This window comes from Atractosteus spatula, chromosome 13, assembly GCF_055471065.1.
Source record: "Atractosteus spatula isolate fAtrSpa1 chromosome 13, fAtrSpa1.hap1, whole genome shotgun sequence".
NCBI classification, from domain to species: domain Eukaryota; kingdom Metazoa; phylum Chordata; class Actinopteri; order Semionotiformes; family Lepisosteidae; genus Atractosteus; species Atractosteus spatula.
The window spans coordinates 18,375,462-18,398,919 of NC_142718.1; the positions used below are offsets into that span (position 1 = coordinate 18,375,462).

A 23,458-nucleotide genomic window follows, 5' to 3' on the forward strand; every position below is an offset into this window, starting at 1 on the left:
TACATATTTGCAAAGAAGTTAAGAGTTAAGTAACGATATGGCTACAGGTATGAATGAGAACTTAAATCTGTTGGTTTTGGAGTATCTGCGTTCTGAGAGGAGTAACTGGAAATTATTAAACAAGGGGTGTGAAGGATCGTCACAGACAGATTTTGTTTTACGCAAAACACGTGTAAGGTAGATGGTGGAGAGGAAGATCAGCACCACTGACCTTCTGACACATTTTCACAAGACTGCCCAGTTTGTTCTTGCTTCTCAGGTAGTCAAACCAGCAGATCAGAATAAATGTTAGAACAGATTCAAGGAAGGACCGATAGAACAAAATCAACAATGAATCGTCAACCTTAAAAAACTTAAGCTTCTTTAAGAAAAAAAGACACTGTTGTTTTTTTGAGGATCAAGTCAGTATTGGCTTTGAAATTTAGCTTGGAGATCAGAACAGTCTCCATGCACTTGTATTGTTCTACAAACTCCACTGAATCTCCCTCAATGTACAGTAGGTTAGGGTGGGAGTGGGGTGGGGGGGTTCCTGAAGTCAATTATCATGTCTTTAGTCTTGGACACATTTAGCTTGAGGAAGTTTTGTTCACACCAGCTGGCAAACTAATCAACGATTTGTCCGTGGCTCCACTTGTTAGCTTGCAGCAGGCTAACAATGACAGAGTCATCTGCAAATGTGATCACATGTTTTGAGTGGTGATAGCTCTTGCAATCGTTTGTGTATAGGACAAAGAGTAAGGGAGACAATACACTTCCTTGGGGGGACCCAGTAGAGGAATGCTTTTTGTTACATAAAACACTGTTGACTCTCACCCTCTGAGTTCCATCTGTTAGGAAATCAGTAACCCAACTGATGAGATTGAGATCAATATAATAATAATAATAATAATAATAATAATAATAAGTTTAACATGAGTTAAAAGCAAACCTGTAATTCAAAGCAGTTTCTTGACTTCAAGAAACTATCAAGAAACTGTTTAATGAGATCTGTGGATGATCTGATGGGCTACAAAGGCCTAATGGCCTCCTCTCATTTGTAACCTTTATAAAGTTCTTAGAATGGTTGTCAAAAGCAATAGCGTATATTTCTGAATGCACAATGTTCAAATTCATTCATACCCTGGTAATAAGTATTTAGTGAACCCTCCTCCAGCTTTGATAACCTCAAAGAAGCATTTCCTGCTGCTTTTGATAGTCTCCTCATGAGCTATATTTAACTACTGCTCCATGACTGTGACTGGCCGTTTTGGTTTTCCTCACTGGGTTTAATGCTTTTTGTTATACTGCTACCACGTCTCTTTTTGACCTGGCTTGATCTTCATGACAAAAGGCACCAGATTCTACACAAAATATCATGGTAAACGTTCTGCTCATTAACATGAACACATTCGTATTCTTCTAAGAACACAAATGTGTCCATCTTTTAAAGAATCACAATTATTGCCCTTGGATGTGTATTATCAACCGAAAAGCACTTTTCTCATAGCACATTTGGACAAAACATTATCCTGTTCACTGTGAAGTACCAGCTTCAATCTTGGACACCTGTAAGGTGAACTTAACCAGATGACAGACACCTGACCTAAAGAAATGAGTTATTTGTTTCCTTTTCTGAGATACTGTACATTTTTCTTCAGCAGAGAGAATTACAAGGACAAAAAAATTGAACCAGTTCTGCCTCATTGATGAGTCTAGAAACAATCTAGGCAGTTTCTCTCAGTTGCTCCTGGCCTAAGGTTCAGGTTCACTTTCCCAGTTATCTCTGACTGTTTCTTTCAGCTCTGACAGGCTTAAATTTCTCCTGCAGGGTCCTCCCTTGCCAGGGTTACAATAAAATGAATAAATTTGAATTTAGAAATATATTTCATTTTATTCCTAGTTATGCTGTTTATATATTCAGTGCACCTTTAAATCGATATTTATTCACCAATATTAGAAATTCTGGTGACACGATGGTAGTATTTAGCAGTGATAGCAATTCTCGTAGTGCTCTCTGTATGGGGATAGCATGTTTTTCCCGTGTTGGCTCCGGTAGCCTCTCATAGTCCATTTTGGATTAACCAACCATGCTGAGATCTGTGCTGGTTGCTGGTTGGTTAATTGGCTTCTGTAAAAATTGGCCCCTGTTGTGAGTGTGAGTGTGTTGGTGTCTGTGTGTGCCCTGTAATGGACTGGCTACCTGTGAGTGTATCCTGCCTTGCGCAATTGCTTGCCAGGTTAGACTCCAGGGCATCCCACAACCCTATACTGGATAAAGCTATTGGAAAAGTGATGGATGGATAATGAAAAAAAATATTTTCTTTGCAAAATCAACATTTAGTTGGTTGAACTAGTTTAGCTCCTCTGGAATATTAGTAAAAGTGTAGAACAATGTACTTATTCTAGATTGTTTTTGCATTTGTAATGAATTGGTCTTCTAGTTTAGTATGTTACAATTGTACGGTGACATGTATGAATTCATACTACATGTATGAATTGTCCTTAAATATGGAACTGCACTGTAGGAAATCTAATTACACCTTAACAAATACAGTTAGCGAAGACACTGCTTGGTGGTCTCCCTTTCCTAACTAGAAAAGGTTACAAGTCTCACCTCTGGTGAGGAGACAAAGTAACCATTATATAAGTTACAGAGAACTCTGCTTACAAATATGACCTTTTCAGTCTTTCACATGTTAGATGATTTAACAAAGTTACAAAATTAACTTTCTGCACAGACTCTTATTTCAGGCCTTATATGCAAGGCCCCAAAGTCACGTTGCTGTGGTTACCTGTAGTAATGAGTTCCAGAGCAGCAGGTATCCCAGTGAGCCGGGGCAAGCGTTGTGTGCCCCCTGCAGCCGGAAGAAGACCCAGCGTGACTTCTGGGAGCCCCATCCGAGCCTACAGCACCAAGAGCAGGAGAACAGTATGAGAAAGAATGACTTCAGCAACGGACTTCTACCTCCCACTGAAACACAAACATCCAGATAACTCTGATCACTAGGTACTAAATAAAATTAGACTAATGCAGATATAAATGTAAATTCACTGCACAAACTATTCCCCAAATTAGTAGTAACTTGAGCAGAACTCAAGTCATGTTCAGGAGAAAACAGACAATTCCATTTCCAAAGGGAATTTTCACTCTGTGAAGACCTATTTCTCGCAAAAAGTCCTCTTTATAAATATGATTGTATACAATAAAATACGTGACTTATTCAAGTTCTGAAAATAAAAATATAACCAAATAGTATACACAGAAAATAAAGCGAAACATGTTCTACCTGTCACACAACCAGAAACACTTTTTTTCTCTAATGAAATTATTTGTTTGCAGTGCTACCTGTGACCTACTACATAGCTTCTCCAGACACCGAGAAACCAATAGGCCCCTTACATTGTGTAGCAGTTTGACACAAACAAGGACTTATTGGCATCTAATGATTATACTGATGGTGCAGGAAAGAGAAGAAATGTGCAGGAAAGCTTCCTGGTTGACCTGACCTCCGAGTGAGCGATGCGGTAATGACAGCCCAGAGCCAGCTCCAGCCCACCCCCCAGGGCCACACCCTCTATCGCTGCCACCACGGGCTTCTCGCCGCCCTCAATCTCGTCGATCAGGGGCACCAGGGCTGGGCCGGACATCGTCCCCGAGAACTCCCTGATATCCGCCCCTGCACCCACAAAAAACATGACAGCAGCTTCTGGTCAGCAAAAGAGACCAAGAACACTGCCTACAGTACATTTCAATGGCAATTAAACTAATAGAGGGTGAAAAGAATATGAATTGGCAATATTTTTTAAACATTCTTATGAATTTGCACATTTTTTAAGAAAACAAATAAATGGGTTTATTATAGGCCTCACATATATGAATGGAATTGCTGCTAGGTCATTAATATTTGCCTTTTTTCCAGTCTGGTGAAGCCAGTCTGGCTTGTTTTTGCTTTACTTAAAAGCATTCACAGTTTCATGTGCACTGTTTCACATACCATGTTCAAAAATAATTTCCAGCTAAGCTGTGTTTACAGCACTTTCAGGGGGATAAAATCAATGTTACAAAGTCCAAATAGGTACAGTACATGACCTACCTATTTCAATAAAAAAATGTGTTTTTATTGATTTCTCATTAAGAGAAGTAGATCTAAAGCATAATGTTTTAAATCCAATGTTAATTTAAATCTAAATGTTTTTAATGAGTTTGACATTCCTTGAATATTTCTGCTTCCAAGGTAATTCAACTGTTTTCTCCAGACTTTAGCTTAGGCTTTACTTAGCTTGTGCCTAATATTCTATCAGCTCTAGCACTGGCTAGCTGATGTTTGTACCTGCTAAACAACATCTGAGTGTTCAGGCAAAGCCCATATATACTGAATATCAGCTTGTACCACACCCGTTTATTTTCAGAATTACTAATATATCACAGGCATTTGATAACTTATTTTAATGTTCCAAGTTCAGTTTGTTTACATAGCTCATACTGTGCTCATACTAAGCTATATTTTTTTAGCTAAAGAATGGGCACTCAACTTTCAACCAAGAACCTAACTGCCACTTAGTCAACAACAGACACAGTCCTTTCCTTACCAGCACAAAACATCCTGTTGTCTCCACACAGCACAACAGCTTTTACTTCTGGGTCAGCACCAGCTCTCCTTACTGTCTGACTGATGGCCTTACGTACTGTGGAGCTGGAGGACATTACAACAATCCACATTATCAACATTGCAGCATTCCCAATATATATAGCACAGACAGATTCATACAGTGAATTCATACCTCCTAAATTATAGATCTGAGATCTGAGAGCACTTTTCACAAATTAAATTAAGTGCAAACCTTCACAAACCACAAGGTTTTTTTTTAATCCAACGAACTGAGTACAAACTGGTGAAGGCTATTACATAGTATGAACTTTATATAATTTCACTCCTAGTTTCTGCAAGAAAATATTTTGAGGGCTTTGTAAAAGGGAATGTTGATTGACATCATGAATAAACAGACGGACAAGAAAAAAAGGGAAGGACAGTTCACAGTGCAAAGACTACACTACCCTTCATAACGTATATAAAGTTTTAAAAGAGGCAATAGGTGTACCATATGTTTTGTGGTGATGATTTAATAATGTTAATTTATGACAGACATTTATTTTATAAAGCCGGAACACGCAGCTTGAGGGTGAACAGAATGTTGCAGCTCAGTGTACAGTATAGCTACTAAGGGCATGCACACCGTTCTTGCACAGCTAGTGCAGATGACTATAGCAGCACACTTATTTTACATAGTTTGCCCAGTAACATATGAAAATATTTAACTAAAAAAGCCTTACAGTACTTTTCCTTTCAACTTTAGTCTGTTGCGTTGTCAATGACATTACCAGCAAGAATACATAACTATTTTTACTTATTAAATTAAGCTTACCTGAGTGCATTGACGGGTGGGTTAGTCAACGTTATTACAGCAACGGAGCCAGGAATGCGAGTATAAACTGCCATTTTGTTTTCCACAGAGACTGATAATACTATCGTTCCACTAACAGATGCACTAGTGAAATACCTACGAAACCTTGAACTTTAACCAGGTGAGATCCAGCCAAAACATTTAACCTTATGTTTTTTAGTTGCCCGAAAGGAAAATATGAGTGCACACCTCAGGTCAAACTCTCGAGTTTACGCAAGTAAAATTCCACACCATCAATTTTTTTGATACTTTTTAAATTTCATCTTTATGTAGATATTAATGGAAGTGAATCGATTTTCTTGTTGAATGAGTGTCTATATCTAATTGAGCAACACATATTGTTAAGAAGCAATACATTTATTGATAAAAGAAACAACCGTTCTCTGCAACATGTTTAATCTGAGGTTGTAGCATATACGCAACTTCAAAGGTCCACGTTTAAAGCTACAAGGCCATGTGCATCTGACGCAAAACTACGCCAGCACCACACTAACTTTACATTGGACTTTGACATAGAGTAGCGTGATGCTAGCTACATTTAGCGACGCTAGCTTGGCAGAAATATTTTGACGGATACACGTGATCCGTCTTACTGTTATCAGTCCGACTGTTCTTAATGTTCCCCTTTATTTTTGTTACGACAGTAATGTAGTTCCGCTGTCTGCACAAGGATACTGTAGGGAGAGGTTAAGTTGCTCAGTGCTCAAACAACATTGCTGTCACTCTGTAAGTTCTGGAGCTAGAGATTTAGCCTCTGAAGTGCTAGCCCTGGGACCATGCGATCTATATCGGGGTTAATTTTACTGGTCACTGCGGCTACTTTCTATCTCTACCTTCTCTCCACTTATTTGCCCCCGGGGCCGCATCACCCTCGTACAGGGGATGAGCCGGTCAAGTCCAATGAAAACTCGGACCCCGACTTGGGGTCGGAAGAACATAGGTAAGTTACAATTGATACTGCGTTCTTGGTCAGACTGAGACACCGCTACTGCAAGCTTTTTGTCTCATGCATAACTAGCTGGTTGTATTTTATCGCTCTTGTTGTATTCCTACGGTCCAGACTCATGCGAAATGTCATAGTCAAAAGTTGGCATTTTCATGTGTTTTCTCGTTTTGTGGTAGTGACCATTATGGAATAATGTAAACATTACAATCTTTTTTTAGTACCGCGGGGATTGTTGAATAATACTGTACTACGTTTACATTTTATAAGGTTGGGCATTTGGAATAAGCTTTTAAAGTAAAAATTCAACGACGTGTCTTATGAAGGAAGATGTCTGTAGTTGATGCTGTAAGGTTTGAGAAAATAAGTTCATTTAAAAAATAAATGTTCAGTGAAATGTAATAACTGAGTACAGAACGAACGCGTAATTCTATGATTTGTAATAATGCTTATTTATTGACACTTTTACCGGGGTGTTATAATCAATACAGACTTCCATCTTTAAGACTTGGAGGGTACAGTAACTACTTCCCAACTACACAGAAGAACCTTACATATAACAGGCTCCCGCTTTATCTAAATGCGACTAGCATGTATTCTAAACATGGCTGTATTGGTTTTGAAGCCATGCGTTTTACTATAGAGCTTCAACTATATCAATTACTAATATCGCGTATTACCTCTGTTTGCATGTTAAAAATGACTTTTGGTATGAAAGCGAGCACTCTAGTCGAGTACCTAATATCCACAAAGGTACGTTTTACTCTTGTGCTGCACGTTTTATTTGCGTAAATAATAGCAATAATAATAAGACTTTTCTACTGTAATAATACGTGTAGCAATGCATGCATTTCTAATATGGAAATAACTACACCCAGTAACTACATTCATTTGACTGTACGTTCGCTTTTCCTGGACTGATGCAACGGTAACACTGACACCTTTTAATTTAATATTTAAGACATCGGTGATGTCGAATGGTCAGTTTTTACATACATTAAGTTATGAAGATAATGTTCAAAAGCAAGACAAGCATTATGGGTTAGGGGCACCATGGCATTGACACAATTGATTTTATTTATTTTTATTTCATATTCTTAGTTAAACATTTTTGAGAAATGTGTTGCCAAATTTGGTGCTGCCCTTAAAGGTTTGATAGTATGAAAGAAATCAGAAAAATCAGTCTCCAGTTTGTACGTAATATCCTGTTTTATGTAACCATGGACAGGGTTAGTTTGTAATGTTACCTTATTAATATGATATAAAAATAATGTCTATCTCCACCATAGCCCTACCCTTTTAAAGTTAGGAAGTGGCTGACAGTCATTTGTATTAAGAGGAAAATACAAAAGTAAGGCCTACACTATGAAAGTGATTAAAGTAAGATCATTGCTCTACACACAACATACAGTACAGTAAGTTGTGATGTTTATGTTTATAATATTGTGATAGATTTATGTTCTTATTATTTCCTTTCACAGGCTGACACAAGATACATAAAAAATGTATAGCTCAAATTCAAAAGGAGTAATGCAATATGGTCAGTGATTTTCTTCCCCTCTGTGATGATCACCTATTTATAGCACCACGTAACTGTAGATCTTGCTCTTGATCTTGCTTTCTGCTGGGGTTTTCCACAAGATCAGACACCTGTTTTGTGGGGATGGCCATGTTTCACGAAGTTAGGCCACATCATGTCTAATCTGCAATCCGCCTGATCCCATTTGCAGCACTGCCATGCAAGTTTTCCGACCAAATGTGCTGAGCACCATAATTCCACGTGCTCTAAAACCCGTTTGAGCCACACCATCTCAGAAGTGATAGTGATACGGTCACATAGTATTCAACACCTGTTTTGAGCTAGCATATCTTCCTCAAGGGCTGGGTAAGATTCATAACAGATCAGTCTCGGGTTTCGTTTTGTTGAGGGCTGTGTTCTTGTTAGTTTTTTTGGAATTTTAACCATAAAAAAATAAACCAGCCAAGATTACGCAGTAAACAGTGGTGGTATATAAAGTGGAACTGCTTATGCCAGCCTATCAAATCATCCTTCATCCATCCATTATAAGAAAGCCACTTTTTTTTGGGAAGGGTTAGGGGAAAACCCAGAACTACTGTAATCCCAAAAGCAAAGAGTGCAAAGCAGAACTACACCTGAATGGGATACCAGTCCATTCCAGGAGAAAATCAAACAAGTCTTTGGGAGAAAACCTATGCAGATAAGGGGAGAGCATGCAAACTCCATTCAGAATGCACCCCTGCCTGGCATATATTCAAGAGCTTTGAGGGAGCATGGTCAACTGCTATATCTCAGTGCCAATTTACCAGTCTAATCAATCCATTGTAAATAAAAAATTCCATAGAAGGAAACATTCCAAAAAGTAGGGAGGAAGGAGCAAAACAGTGAGTAGACAACTCCATGTGTTCCCAAAATGCTCGTGAGAGATTTTGTTTCAGATTTTGTTAGCTAGAGGGTCTCCACCAATGAAAAGCTGAACTTTACTGTCATAAGACACTCTGTTGTGTAGTCCAGTATTTATTTTTTAAATGAAGTAGCATGGGCAGTCAAGAATTTGCCTGAGCAATGCTGATCTGGTGAATAAAAAAAGGAATTTTGTTGTTGGTAATTAATCAATAACATAATCAAGGGTTCCATTCTGTCTGGATTTTCTGTTCTTCAGGCACACATCCCCATGCATTCACCTAGAACTGTATTTTTAACAAATCTGGATGAACAAGTTTTAAACTTCATATTCATTTTATTTATTTTTGAGTATTATTTCTTTCGCTTTTAAATTACAGAGTGAAATTTAGAACCTGTGTTTACTTCCCCAGAGGGAACTATGTTTCCAGCTAAAAAGGAATACAGACACATGCAACATGCCACTGTGACCTTGTGAAAAGAATGTCATTATGTAATCATTTTGGGCTCAAATAAAAACTAGGTCACTTCAGAAAGGACCTGATTGGAAGTAGACTTGCTGCATTCCCATGAAACACAACATTGTACTTGCAATACCAGAGAAGGATTCTCTGTTATAAAACAGTGTGTTGTGTAAAAATTATTCCAGACACACTACAACTAACTGAATGAGAAATAACAGTAACATTTTCTTTGAAAGGTGCTATAAGCATATTAGGTAAAGCCTCCTTATTCATAAATCCCTTTGTGCATTTTTGTTACTGCAGTGTTATTGGGTCATACTGAATCGTTGGCTAAAGATGACCTTTGACTGACATTGTGGAAACATACTGTTGATATGCTATCTACTGTATTGGTGATGGAGCAGTGGGTAACTTTAAAAATAATAAAAGTAGAGACCTGGACAACATGTTAACTTGTACAGATAAAGAAAGTGGTTCACGATATCCAGATGTGTGAGCTGAAATTCAGTTGTAATTACACATACAGAGGGAAAGGGGCCACAAGTCCTTAGTATAGATCATGCACGTTTCAAGGACTATTCAGCAAGTGATGATTATGCAATAATTTTAAATTTTATAAATAATGGATATTTCTATTACCATCATGAATGTGGTTTTCATTACAATTACAATTGTAATTACATTACACTTACAATACTGCCTTTTACAGTTATTCATCTTTTAGAATTTAAGTTAACAAACATCCCTATTTGAATTTCAACTAAATTAATAACTGCAGTTCTCTTAATGTACAGTGGTGTGAAAAAGTGTTTGCCCCCTTCCTGATTTCTTATTTTTTTGCATGTTTGTCACACTGAAATGTTTCAGATCATCAAACAAATTGAAATATTAGACAAAGATAACACAAGTAAACACAAAATGCAGTTTTTAAATGAAGGTTTTTATTAAGGGAAAAAAAAAATCCAAACCTACATGGCCCTGTGTGAAAAAGTGATTGCCCCCCCTATTAAAACATAAATCAACTGTGGTTTATCACATCTTTGGAAAGCTGAGTTCAATTTCTCTAGCCACACCCAGGCCTGATTACTGCCACACCTGTTCTCAATCAAGAAATCACTTAAATAGGACCTGCCTGACAAAGTGAAGTAGACCAAAAGATCTTCAAAAGCTAGACATCATGCTGCGATCCAAACAAATTCAGGAACAAATGAGAAACAGAGTAATTGAGATTTATCAGTCTGGAAAAGGTTATAAAGCCATTTCTAAAGCTTTGGGACTCCAGCGAACCACAGCGAGAGCCATTATCCACAAATGGCGAAATCATGGAACAGTGGTGAACCTTCCCAGGATTGGCCAGCCGACCAAAATTACCCCAAGAGCGCAGCGACGACTCATCCAAGAGGTCAGAAAAAACCCCACAACAACATCCAAAGAACTGCAGGCTTCACTTGCCTCAGTTAAGGTCAGTGTTCATGACTCCACCATAAGAAAGAGACTGGGCAAAAATGGCCTGCATGGCAGAGTTCCAAGACGAAAACCACTGCTTAGCAAAAAGAACATAAAGGCTCGTCTCAGTTTTGCCAGAAAACATCTTGATGATCCCCAAGACTTTTGAGGAAAGTCTAGCTTTTGAGGATCTTTTGGTCTACTTCACTTTGTCAGGCAGGTCCTATTTAAGTGATTTCTTGATTGAGAACAGGTGTGGCAGTAATCAGGCCTGGGTGTGGCTAGAGAAATTGAACTCAGCTTTCCAAAGATGTGATAAACCACAGTTGATTTATGTTTTAACAGGGGGGGGCAATCACTTTTTCACACAGGGCCATGTAGGTTTGGATTTTTTTTTTCCCTTAATAAAAACCTTCATTTAAAAACTGCATTTTGTGTTTACTTGTGTTATCTTTGTCTAATATTTCAATTTGTTTGATGATCTGAAACATTTCAGTGTGACAAACATGCAAAAAAAATAAGAAATCAGGAAGGGGGCAAACACTTTTTCACACCACTGTATGTACTGTATGGCTGGAAACTGCATGATTAGGTCTATAATAAATAGTCCACTTGGGAGCCCCATCAAAGATGAACTTCGTCACAGTATAACAAGAGGTAATGTGTGCTGCCACTTTTAAAAGGTGCCCACTGGTGTTACAACGTGAGAAAGCTGATCTTTCAAATCAGGAAGTGATCTGTATGTAAATCAGAGACTTGAGCTTTCCCTTCTGTGTCGTACTCTTGTTTAGAGACCTGTCTGGTTTCCATCCCTCATCCTGTAAGACTGCTATGTCTTCTGCACTAATTCCAGCTGAGTTCTTAATCGTATCCTAATCATTTCCTTAATTCTTTCAGTTTGCTTTTGCTAAATTGAGTGTAGAATGGGATTTGTAATTTGTAATTGCTATTAACCATGTACCAATTTGTGAATTTCAGCACTCCCCTTGTTAAGGTGTGTGAAATACAACCAACTGGACCCCTGAAGGAACGTATTTATTGTGGGAATGTTTGATCATTGTACTTCCCACACCTGTTCATCATAAATTGATCACCAATTAATATTTATTTAATCAGAAAAAAAGGTTAAGCATGTTGAGGAAAGACTGTTTAAGGTTTTATAGGCTGACATTGGTAACAAAACGCTTAAAGTAGGGTTTTCTTGAGTTTCAACAACCATGCAGATGAGTTAAGGGCATCATTAGCACTTAAATGATAGTAGATAAATAGAATGATAGTTTTCAAGATAAATTCTCCATAGTATGTTTAGTGGCTCCTGGTTCATTCATTTCTTAATGATACTAATTTTTCAGTGAAAGGTAATTCGGTGCCATTATACTGTACTCTCTGGTTTCACATCAGCAATGTCATTTTTCTGGAGTAGAATCTGTCCATCCCTTTACTTGATATACGGTGATCAGACAATCACTGATAGCATGGAAAAAAGACAACAGAAAATTCTTCATAGCCAGTTTTCTAGTGCCTGGTTAAAAAAGAGAGGTTTTAATACAATTTGGAAAGAGTAAGACTTAGCATGGTATGTAACAGGAATATATTTGCTCTGAAAAATTAGCTCAAAATGAGCTATTATACTGTATATTCTTAGTCATTTTATAGTACGTGGCAAGGAAGCACCTCACAAACATGGACAATGTGCAGTGCATTTTCATGAAAGTATCACCATTTTCATACCTTTGTGCTGTAGTTCTATACCCTTTAAGTTCATGGCCCAACATGTGGCTACTGCTAGAAACAGGAAACAATATCCTTGGTAGTTTATTTATAGGTACCCTGTAACTGTAATTAAAACCAACCGTGCTTAATCACACCACTCAAGTAGAGTTCAGATGTCTTGAGGGTCTTCAGAAGCAGCCAATGGGAAACATGAACGTGGCTCAGTTGTGTCTGGTATAAACATACCTTAATATAGAACCTACTGCTAAGGTTTCAGTCAGTTTCATCAGAATATAACAGAAGATGTTTTTGATACTGTCTGTGTTTGAGAAGCCCATGGTAACATTCCTCACTTCTATTTTTGACTATCGGCTATCACATTTCACAGACAGGGTTTTTTTTACTTTTGAAGCATTTTTTTTTACACAGTGGCTACTTTAGAAGATTTAGGATGCCCATATTATGATTAACCAACAGGACCTTAGCATCAGACCTACATATTCAGCATGCGTTCACTCAAAAATTAAAATAATAAACACTACTGCCATATCACCTTTTTCATGGCGCAGTGTTTACAGATAAACTTTTATAATACGGGTGCCCATTGCAGCACTTTCAAACTATTCCTTAAATCTGTATACAGTAACAGGGATGCACACTGGTGGCATACAGCTTTAGCAACACCGCTATATTCCTCTTGTGCTTCTTCAGCAGAACAAAATGTGGTCTTTTTCCAGGACGCTGAAGTTTCCCTCAGACCTGGAAGAGTTGCGCGAGCTGGCGGAATTGCTGCAGTTCTATAAGACAGAGCACACAGGTTATGTCTTGCTGCTCTTTTGCAGCGCCTACCTCTACAAGCAGTCCTTCGCCATCCCTGGGTCCTCATTCCTGGTCAGTGTTACAGCAGTACTTAGTCTTGCTCCAGCACCTGAGACACTCAAATACACCTGAAGTAAAGCACCATTGTCCTGTGTTTCAATTCTTTTCAGAAGCCATCAGTTGTATCTGTAACACACAGCTGTAAATTGTTGTGTGACATGTGAGCTTTTGTCCAGGGACAGGTTGCTGAAAATAATATACAGTACTGCCTCAGTTATTAAATTTAAATCTTAAATCTTTGCTTTAACTAAGGCATTGACCTCAGCTACTTTGTGTTTTATCTTTGCAATGAAGATCCACTTACGGGTTAAAAAAGGAAGTGAGTCTCTCCAGCGAGTGTGATTCATATGGCTCAGCAGCCAATAGTCAAGATACAATCAAGGAAAATGGGAGCTTTTTCCTAGAATGCCAGTTATGTTTCAGTTTTTATGCACTCTCAGTTTTGAATCACAGATCACTGCAAACCATTTACTGCACAAGGATAGTGAGAACCTGCAGGTAGTATGCTCACCTGTTGGAGACATGTGGCATAAGACAAAGCTACAAACCTTCACAGGAGATGTAGTACCAACCTGACGAGTCTCTTGCTGACAGCACGAGCAAGCCAAGGAAACCTCAGCCACCTTAACTCACACAAATGTAGTGGTGCTTAGTGAGCTTGTTCACAGACCAATTGATATATACGAGTTTGAATTTCTGTTTCTGCCGTTGCCTTTTTTTTTGTAAAGTGACTCGTCTGATGATGATATTATCTTTATCATATCTAACACCTTTCATGAAATGTTGGTAGTGTTATTATTAGGCATAATTGAAGATCTGTTTTTGTATTAATAGTAAATATATAGTAGAGATAGTTATAATATAACTGATTAGATTTGATTAGAAATGCTGTATTTGATGTACAGTCATTCACAGGAATCACTGTGCCCAGTTATCCAGCTCAGGGCCATCTGTTAATGAAGTCAGCCTGCTGAACAGAGAGTCTTAAGAGTCTTTGGTGTCTAACACTCTGTCATGGGTTGCAACAATTAGGTAGAAGCTGAATAAAGTGTTCCAGATTAAGGAGGGAAAGGAACTTGTAGAATCTCTTAAAATAGAAAACACAACACTTGAGCAGGATTGCTGAACTGCTTAAGGTTCCTAATTATACAGCTCTTGTTTCCTTGGGGAGAATGAAGGCTGTGACACCAGAATTGTTCCAATCTGGTTTTAATCTTTAAAGCCTCTGTCCTAATTCCCTTGCAGTATTAATACTAATAACTTCATTTTCTAAGAAACATTACAAGCAAGTGCAGGGACAATCAGGGACATGTACAAGAGTGTTATAGGTCAGTTTGAAGGGGGAGTTAAGGAACTGATTAAAAATAAAACAATGCTGAGGTGTTTTCCCCTTATTTATCCCAGTTTGTTCTACCTGCTTCCTTTCCATTCTGAATTATGTTCTCAGGTACTTGTCCTAACACACTCAGTATCAGGTGATTTAGGTCACTTTGAGCTTTTTACCTTTTTATTGTGATGATAATGTGCTATTTATGCAGATCTTATTGCTGTTATTGCAGATCACACTGACTATGATCTTCTCTTGCAGAACATGCTAGCAGGAGCTTTATTTGGACCCTGGCAGGGCCTGCTTCTGGCCTGCCTGCTTACTACTATGGGATCCACTTTCTGTTACCTCCTGTCCAGAACATTTGGGAAGCAGCACATTGTCAGACTCTTCCCTGACAAGGTCGCCTTGCTGCAGAGGAAGGTATGTCACTTCCCAGTGAATCCACTCATTCCTGGGCACCAATCCACAGATTTATTTCTAAAGATAGGCCTGCCACACAGGAAGGCTGGACCAAGGGTTTTGTGGAGGCGTATAACCAGTTCAAATTTCAACCATTTGCGTTTCGCCTCACCAACGCTTATTTGAACTCACAACTGCAAGCGTACAGGTGTGGATTCACTTCCTGGGTGAGACACTACAGTTGTATCTCTACTGCGCGGGGCCCCTCACTCACATTGTTTCTGGAAAATACCCAGCCGTACAAATGGATAATACTGTAAGTGACTTGGGTTAAAAGCTTCAGCCAAATAAATCAATGTTTTAATTAAGACATATTTTATTTTATTATTTTGGTTTCAGGGACAAATGAGATTTAATCCTTAAACTGATTCAGTCATATTGGGAAGCATTTGAATAAAACAATATATAAAACTCTTTATATACATCTAAAAATCATCATAGTGGTGGTGTCTTTAACAGATATGTTTCCAAAAAGCACAGTGACTTAGAATATTTTATGTTAAACCCAAAATCACAATTAAGAATATATATTTAACATAAAGAACATTATCACATATCTATAAATGTCAAACTTTAAAAGTATACTGCTTAAAAAAAAGCAGTGGTTCATCATTGTTCCAAGAAAGTATTATCCTGATCTGTTACAGTTAACATTAAACCTGTAATTAATAGAAATGCCCACTAGATGACAGCAGTGATGCAGTAATTCAATATAATCCCAGTCTTCATTGTTCGTATGCAGGGTTCAGTAGGAATTTTACTATATTTTTTTCAAATAATATTAAATTATACAAATTTCCCCAACATTCAGATCACAAAACCACAATAACTGTTCTGCTTAGAAACCAATTTAGTCATGTTCACCTTAAAGTTAAAGTTTTTGCTTTACATAAAACACCATAAAAGGAAACTTTTATCTATAGGGTTTATGTCTAGTTGCTTAAATACTCTTAACTCTTCAACACGTGTAACAATTTAAAATGTTCTTCCCTTGACAAAACGTTACCCACATGTTCAATTTAAAACATCTTCTTTTAATAATAACAATGTCAAAAGGTAGAAAAGATGTGCATCCCCCCATTTAAAAATAAGCAATTAGAGATTGTTCATTTTAGAATAAAGCTATTTCATTCAACGCATATATATACAGTATACAGTATATATCCGTATATGTATACAGTATATATCCTATATATCCTACCCTCCAGTCAGAACAAAAACACCATTACCAGTTACCAAAGTCAACAAACGAAAACGGGTACCTTTGAAACATGAGTATTTTGTGTGCCACAAAACCATATACATTTCAAAACCATGCCTAAACATTGGATAGCCAAGAAAAAAGCATATATATTTGTGAATGAACTTGAAGGAATGTTTTCCCCTCTTATCCCTATTTCTGGCAGGTTGAGGAAAACAGAAGCAGCTTGTTTTTCTTCCTGCTTTTCCTGAGGTTCTTCCCCATGACCCCCAACTGGTTCCTGAATGTCACCTCCCCCATCCTCAACATACCCATCACTATGTTCTTCTTCTCCGTCTTCATCGGTAAGGAGATGTTAGCACAGGAAGTCTAACATACTGTGCAGTGTAAGGACCTGTCAAAAGACATTTTAATATCACAATCTGTTCTGTGGCCACCCTGCAGCTTCTCACTTTTACTGAAAGGCCTGTTTTGTAACAGTGCGTCTTCTCCACACAGGTTTAATCCCATACAACTTTATTTGTGTGCGGACTGGCTCCATCTTATCAGAGATCTCCTCTCTGGATGACATCTTCTCCTGGGGCACCCTACTGCAGCTCCTGGCTATTGCCTGTGTAGCCCTACTCCCTGGTGCCCTCATAAAACACTACAGCCACACACACCTCAAACTGGATGGCCTAGACCAGAATGGCCACCACCTGAACAAGAAGCTCAGATGACCATTTCAGCCTTCTCCTATCGTCTTGTTTTCTTTTTAAAAAAAAGGTCTTGGCTCTTTTCATTTGTCTTAAAATTATGTATATTAAGGATATGTTGACTTGTATGTCTCAAACCTACATCTGAATCGAATCTTTTAAGTTTAAACAACTTTGTAGATTTGATAACGCCATTGAGGGCTTTTTTATTTGGCCCCTGCTTGGAAGAGAGTCTTAATGACCATTTTTCCTGCAAGAGAAAGTTGGGTTTCTGTGTACTTTCTGTGTGTCGTACTGACCAGGATTGTCTGCGACATGTTTGCTTAGTGCTTGTTTGTCTCACATGCTCTGTAAGCTGTTGAAACGCAAGCTCTGTCAGAAGATGCTGTTGGCATGACAGGAACTTAAGGATGTCTTTGCTGGCTTTTTCCTCGCCAGTGACATCATGAACCCGAGGACCTTAGGAGGCTTCTGGGTCTTTTTAGGCCACAGCTACGGAACTCAGTCATTACAACAGCCTGTGTATCTCTTTTAGTGGTTATTCATTCTCAACTGTTTGTTGTTGCTGCCAATCCTTATGAGCACTTATTTCATGCCAAAGCTCAAAAAGAAAACTATGTACATATTTTTATTTTTTAAAAAAGTGCGGTAGTTGCAGTGTGCACCCTTATTTATTATCAAATGAAATGTTTTTGATGAGATTTATTTCCTGGGAAATACTGTAATGTGAACATTGAATGTATTTTCAAAGGTGTTTTATAGCTTTTAATTTTAAAGGAGAAACAAAGTGGGAAAACTTCATTCTTTGAGCTTTTCACCCTGTATGTTGGCAAGAGAAATGTTGTGTAAGTTGTGAATTGGTGCAAAAAAAGCAGAATGACTAGGCAACAAACAGCAACGAATCTTTGTGTTTTTGCAGGGCAGTTTGCCTGCCCTGTGTTTTTTTAAGTAATCACATTATGTAAATCAGTCTGGCAGTGCAATGTATTCTACCTAATTACTATCTGTTCATTTTAGTCTCTTATTTCACTTGTGGGCTGGACAGTATTGCTACATCCTGTCTCTTTGCCTTTACTGTCATTTCCCCACAGATCTTAGTTTGTTACAGAGAGGAAGTGGAGGAGCTATGTTTTTTCACTGAACACTCAAAAGAATTTATCAATCTTGGGAAATCTCCCTGAAGAAAGGAGTCAACCTCCAGTGATAGAAGAATACAAATACCCCAATTCCTTTATTTTATTTTCTGTTTTACATTTGATCTAGAGAGCAGTTATTTTATGAATTTGGAAACTGTTTCAGTTAAAGTAAAAGATAGCCAAATAATTTACAGGGTTATTGTCCTTGACTAATTGATTAATGTTTTTATTTAGTTAGCCATTTTTTAATGTGGTTGGTTGCTCTGGTTTTGTCCAGCAGGAACATAAAACTAGGGCAAAAAGAAAACAAATGTTAATTTGGCCTTTCTTTAAATACATCTTCATCCCTCATTTCCTTCAAAAAGTGCTGTGGCATTTTCCAATTTAAGCCATGTATGAAGACAGAAAACAATATTACAGTGGCTTTCACAAGGCTTCAGAGATGTACAGTACAGATGATCTACCTTTAGTCCATTGGAGTTTGCATCCTTGGCAGAATCCCAGGTACTGAATAATGTAGGACTGTAGGTATTTATTTATTTTCAAAGCACATGCTTTTAAGCTGTGTGATGTTTGTTTCTGATCCCTGTAACTGCCCTCATCGAAGCAGAATTCAGAAATGTCACAGGGTCCAGTTGCAAAACAGGAGAAGTTGCTTCATCTTTTCTGCTTGCCCCTCAAAACCATTCTGCTGTTTTTGAACTTTGCTATTAAGCAAACATTGACTGTGATGTTGTGATCTAACTCAGGGTGTTGAAGTAGCAGTCAGCTGTAGGGCTGTGCATTTGCAGTGTTAATCTCCAAGCAGTCCACATAGGTCTCAAGCCTTAGCTGTCATTGTTAAACCAGCTGTTGTGAATTAAGAACAGATAGCTGGTGATAATAAAACAAACTAAGGCAGTCTTCAAGTTCGATTTCTCAAAAATGACTGCTTACTCACACAAAGCACAGAGGATGTGGAATGTGTACAGTATGTTTCCTAAAAACCATCTAGTCATTTAGCCTGGACGTGATCAGTTGACATTGACAAAAACAGTTAACTGTTAGGATTAGTAAGCTATTTGCAACACAAGTATTTTAAGAATTGCTGTTTTCAATTTTTAAAATATATAAAAAAGATGTCATCAGGGATACTGAGCAACAAACCTGTTAGCCCACCCTGTGCTTTCTGTCTGTTAATATTTGATGTGACAAATATTCAGGCATATTCAGCCCAGAAATGCAATTGGTAGTTATTTATTTTTTTTAATCAAGACATTGAAAAGCTGGTGGAAACACGGAAAAAGGATGCATAGCTCTAATCAACGAGGTTTTTTCCTCTGTATTGAAGCCTCACTGCTCCTATAGCTGAGTAAAGCCTCAGCTTTTGATATAAATGTATGTCTGTGAAGTCTTAAAACTGCTCTATTTTTTTTAATTGAATGGATTTGTTAGATTTACAACAACCTGACTGTAAGGAACAACAACCTGACTGTAAGGAATGAAAATACTGGTAGCCACCCTCCCCCGTCCCCTTTCTCTGAGGAATGAGCCACGGAGCTACAGCAGTGCTGCAAGGCTGATGGGGAGGAGTGCCAGTGCACAGGCAGGTGTGCTAGAATCGTTAGGCGTAAGTGAACAGAAGCGAGTAAGGCGAGGGTTGGCCTTCCTCCAGAACTTTGATCACAAACTCCATTAAATATGTTTTCCATTTCCGGGATCTTAATTATATGTTTGCATTTTTAAACTTGAATACAATCGTTTCAGTGCCAGGGAAAATCCTAATAATAAGGTAGGGCAGTGTAATTCTGAAATTTGTCATGTTTCCCCTGCCTGTGTTGGTTTTTTTTTTAGACTTTGACTGTTGGTGTACCTGCCCCTGTGTTTCTTTTGGCAAATATATACAGTATGTGACTAATAGATTCATATGAAAAAATAGGGTTTTGCACTTTTTTAAGGAAAGGTTTTTATATACAAACTTGCATTTGCTATTTGTCTTTTGGTCTCCCATGTACTTGCTGTGAGAACACCCATGCTTCACGTGAGAGATTTTTGAATATCGCTGTGGGAAAGAGAAAGGAAGAATGGTAGAGTAGGGTGGTGAAGAGTGGCACTAGGGACTGAGAAAGAATCATAAGCTGCCTAACACTAAAGTGCCTTAAGTAAAAATACTGCCATATCCTTTACTCTTTTTAATGTGCTACCTCAGAGTATAGGAATGCTTTTCAAATTATTATAGAACAGCCACTGATTGAAGAATTTTGTACATAAACCAATATGTAAATACAGTTAATGAATTTTAGATACTTTAAGTCATGATATAGAAATAACTTTCTTCACAGCGACCACCGGATGTTGCCAACGAGTCTTGTTCCACAGGGTCTGCCACCTCTGGCACAGGGACCCCCAGCTCAGTGGACGTTCAGCCTTTTGAATGTTGGTCCCTTCTGCTGTCAGATCAGAGTTTTCTAGCGAAAACCATTTGCTGTACATGTGCTTCTGTTTTACCATTTTTTTCACTTAGATTATTCTCATAGAACAGGGTAATGTACAGTTGCTTTCCTCTAAGGATATAAATTGTGGTGGCTTCCTCTTTAAATCTGCTCAGTTAGAGTAGATTCTGTAATATGTTTTGGGGCAGAAATCACAACCTTTGAATGCGTCGCTTGACCCCTTATACAGCACATAGGATGTAAGTTACTTTAAAATTGTGTGGGTTTATTTGATGGCTCCATTTGCATGGCAACATTAATCTTATATATTACATGCAGTACACACAAACCCACTTTTTAAAATGGGATCTCTTGATATTTCCTCTCTATTCAGTACTGCTCACCGTAATATAGTAGTATGCTCCCCCACTGTCTCCTTGTAATGTGAGAGGTCTGTCCTAAAAATGAAAAAAATAAAAAATATTTTATTTTCTGTAAGGTGAAATGTCACAGTATCTGATTTCTGCCAGTATATCTGATTTCTAATATACGGTAATTCATGATGAGCGCCATTAACTGTAATTCAGATCTGAAATCCAGTTTGTGTAAAAGGTGTTTGTGTTTTACCATGGCATTGACTGCATGTTAACATGGCAGAATGGAAAATACTGTGAAATACAGAGAGAAGAACATTTGTACAGTCCTGTATACGTACATTAACAAGTGTGTGCATTTTTATGTACTTGTGTTTTTTTAGAAAATTGCAGCAGTGCACAAACCCTTCTTTCCTTGTGTGCATATAGAGTTAATCTATATAAAAAGTGTGTAAATATACAGCATAAATGAAGTAAATACACTTATGGTAGGCATAATGGTGTAATTTTAATCACTCCACATAAGGCACAGTAAAGTTTAGTTGCTGCATTTTTCAGGGCTAATTGTCTTTAATGGTGCTTGTTAAAATGTTTTTTTTTTAGATCAAGTATTCGATATTGGTAGGAAACAGGAAGATTGTGAGAAAATGTTTGATTACAACACATGGGTCTGTTTTTTACAAAGTGAGTATATATATTTTCAATAACTTTAGTTTTCTTCTTATAAAACCATGAATTTCAGGTGTGTTTTGTATCATAAACATCTAAACTTCAGATGTACACAATATTAACATTGTGGCATACTGAAGGGGAATTTAAAGGCTTAGTTTATATTTCCAGTTGGGAAATGGGATGGTGGAGTACAGTTTTCCACTGTTAAAAGACTTCAGTGTATATGGATACTAAAGTGAGCTTCTGAGTAGCGTTTGTCTTCCCACTAAATCCCCCCGCCCGCATTCCCCAAAACAGTCCTAAATCATTTTTGTTGGAAGCAATCATAGCCAATAAATTAATTAATATCGCATCCTGTTTTATTAAACTGTAGCACCTTGATACAGACAGGTTATGGGAAATAAAACAAATAAAAACATTTTAGTACCTAGTAGCTTGGCCTGCTGTATCCAGCAGAATATTTATTCTATGGGCGTTCAAAACTATGGCCAAATGTTATGCATCACCCCCATTCTTTTCAGCAACAGCAGAGGAGCAAAGTTTTGGCCAAAGTATTGATCTTGCTCGAAGTGATGACTCTGGACAGTTTCCGAGTGGGAAATCAGCAGTACAAAGAATACATATTCTATCAAGCAGCAAATGTTTAAAATGTTTAAAATTAGTTTTTCGGTTATCGTTGATCTGCATTTGGTCGAAGGCAGAACCTTAAACCCCGGTGCTAATGCAGTAGCAGATTCCTTGCATGTTGTACAAAACTTTGAAAAACAGACTCATTCACTGCGCATGAGATTCTCTATATATTTATTACGATTGTTCTTAACCTAATGGAAAACTCAGAGGCTGTATTAAAATGGTAAGTTTGGATCCAGAAGCATTGCACATGCAGTACAGCACTTTTGCTTCTGGCTAAAGTATAGCGTCAGCTCAGTGTCATCCTTGATCCAAAGGTTAATTTTTACCCTTTGTTTCAGCTTTACTTATTTTGTTGTTGTAAATTATTTCTTTTGCATTGTTGGATCCAGCAATTTTTGGAGGCTGTGAGGTTTTTTTTGTATTATTTTAATGTGATAATTTCCTATTTATTTTGTGAAGAGGATTTCTTAGAAGTCTTAAGTCAGGTCTTTATGGGTTTAATTTTAAAATAGATTTTTTCCTGTTTATGGATTGGTTTTTGTGGTTTTCTTCAGCTTTATCCCAATGTTTACCCAAGAGAATACTGTAGATCTTGTAGGCTTGTCAGGATGCAAAAACAATCCGTGTCTTACTGAGTTTGTTTACAAGTACACAATTGATTTTATTATTTTGTAAGAAAATAAATAATTGATTGATGACATGCTAACTAGGTTAATTGGTGTCTGTTAATTGTTTGTGTGTGCTCTGTGATAAAGTGGTGTTTATTTATCAGATGGATGGGCTTCTGCCTAAGAATTAATTCTTCTATCTTTAGAATATGACCCAAAATCACATTACTGTATTACTGTATCCACAGCAAAGGTAAGGACATATACAGTCTATGAACATCCTGAGCATTACTACATTGTGAAGGCAGTCACACATCTTAAATCAACATATTTCCACAGCAACAATTCATCCCTTAAAAATCAAATTCTAGTAAAGTTAAGCCACACTACAAAGTGCTTTACACTACAAAAAGAAAGTAGGGACTAATAAATGTGAAATATGGGATAAATAAAGTACATCCATTCTTCCATTGAAGAGTCTTATTGTATATTTCTGAACTGTTCAGCTGAGGAAGTAATACATATTTTTTAATGGAGTTCAAGTGTTCCCTGCAAAATTGGATTGCGTCTGAAATGATGTAAATAGAGTAGTCATCTGTACTGATTTTAAGGATTATTTCAGAAAAAAAT

General features: G+C 37.6%; 2 protein-coding genes across 4 annotated transcripts in view; one reads left to right on the plus strand and one right to left on the minus strand.

The window, feature by feature from the left end:
- Nucleotides 1-5,959, minus strand: part of ehhadh (enoyl-CoA, hydratase/3-hydroxyacyl CoA dehydrogenase) — a 37,583-nt gene extending 31,624 nt beyond the window's left edge. For both annotated transcript variants that reach the window (XM_088929852.1, XM_088929851.1), the window contains exons 1-4: nt 5,404-5,959; nt 4,570-4,673; nt 3,487-3,656; nt 2,772-2,883 (exon numbers count right to left, since the gene is read on the minus strand). In XM_088929852.1, coding sequence (XP_088785978.1) covers nt 2,772-2,883; nt 3,487-3,656; nt 4,570-4,673; nt 5,404-5,477 — 460 coding nt within the window. In that variant the 5' untranslated portion in view covers nt 5,478-5,959. The remainder of the gene's footprint in view (nt 1-2,771; nt 2,884-3,486; nt 3,657-4,569; nt 4,674-5,403) is intronic.
- A 157-nt stretch (nt 5,960-6,116) lies between these two features.
- tmem41aa (transmembrane protein 41aa) lies at nt 6,117-22,917 on the plus strand. 2 transcript variants are annotated; one of them, XM_088931173.1, is made up of 5 exons: nt 6,117-6,382; nt 13,168-13,321; nt 14,898-15,059; nt 16,505-16,643; nt 16,798-22,917. In XM_088931173.1, exons 1-5 carry the CDS (start codon nt 6,219-6,221, stop codon nt 17,016-17,018), a joined length of 840 nt encoding a protein of 279 aa, XP_088787299.1. In that variant the 5' UTR covers nt 6,117-6,218; the 3' UTR covers nt 17,019-22,917. The 2 variants fall into 2 exon arrangements, with proteins under 2 accessions (XP_088787299.1, XP_088787300.1); XM_088931174.1 differs by having other exon boundaries at nt 6,117-6,332; nt 13,145-13,321.
- The last annotated feature ends 541 nt before the right edge of the window (nt 22,918-23,458 follow it).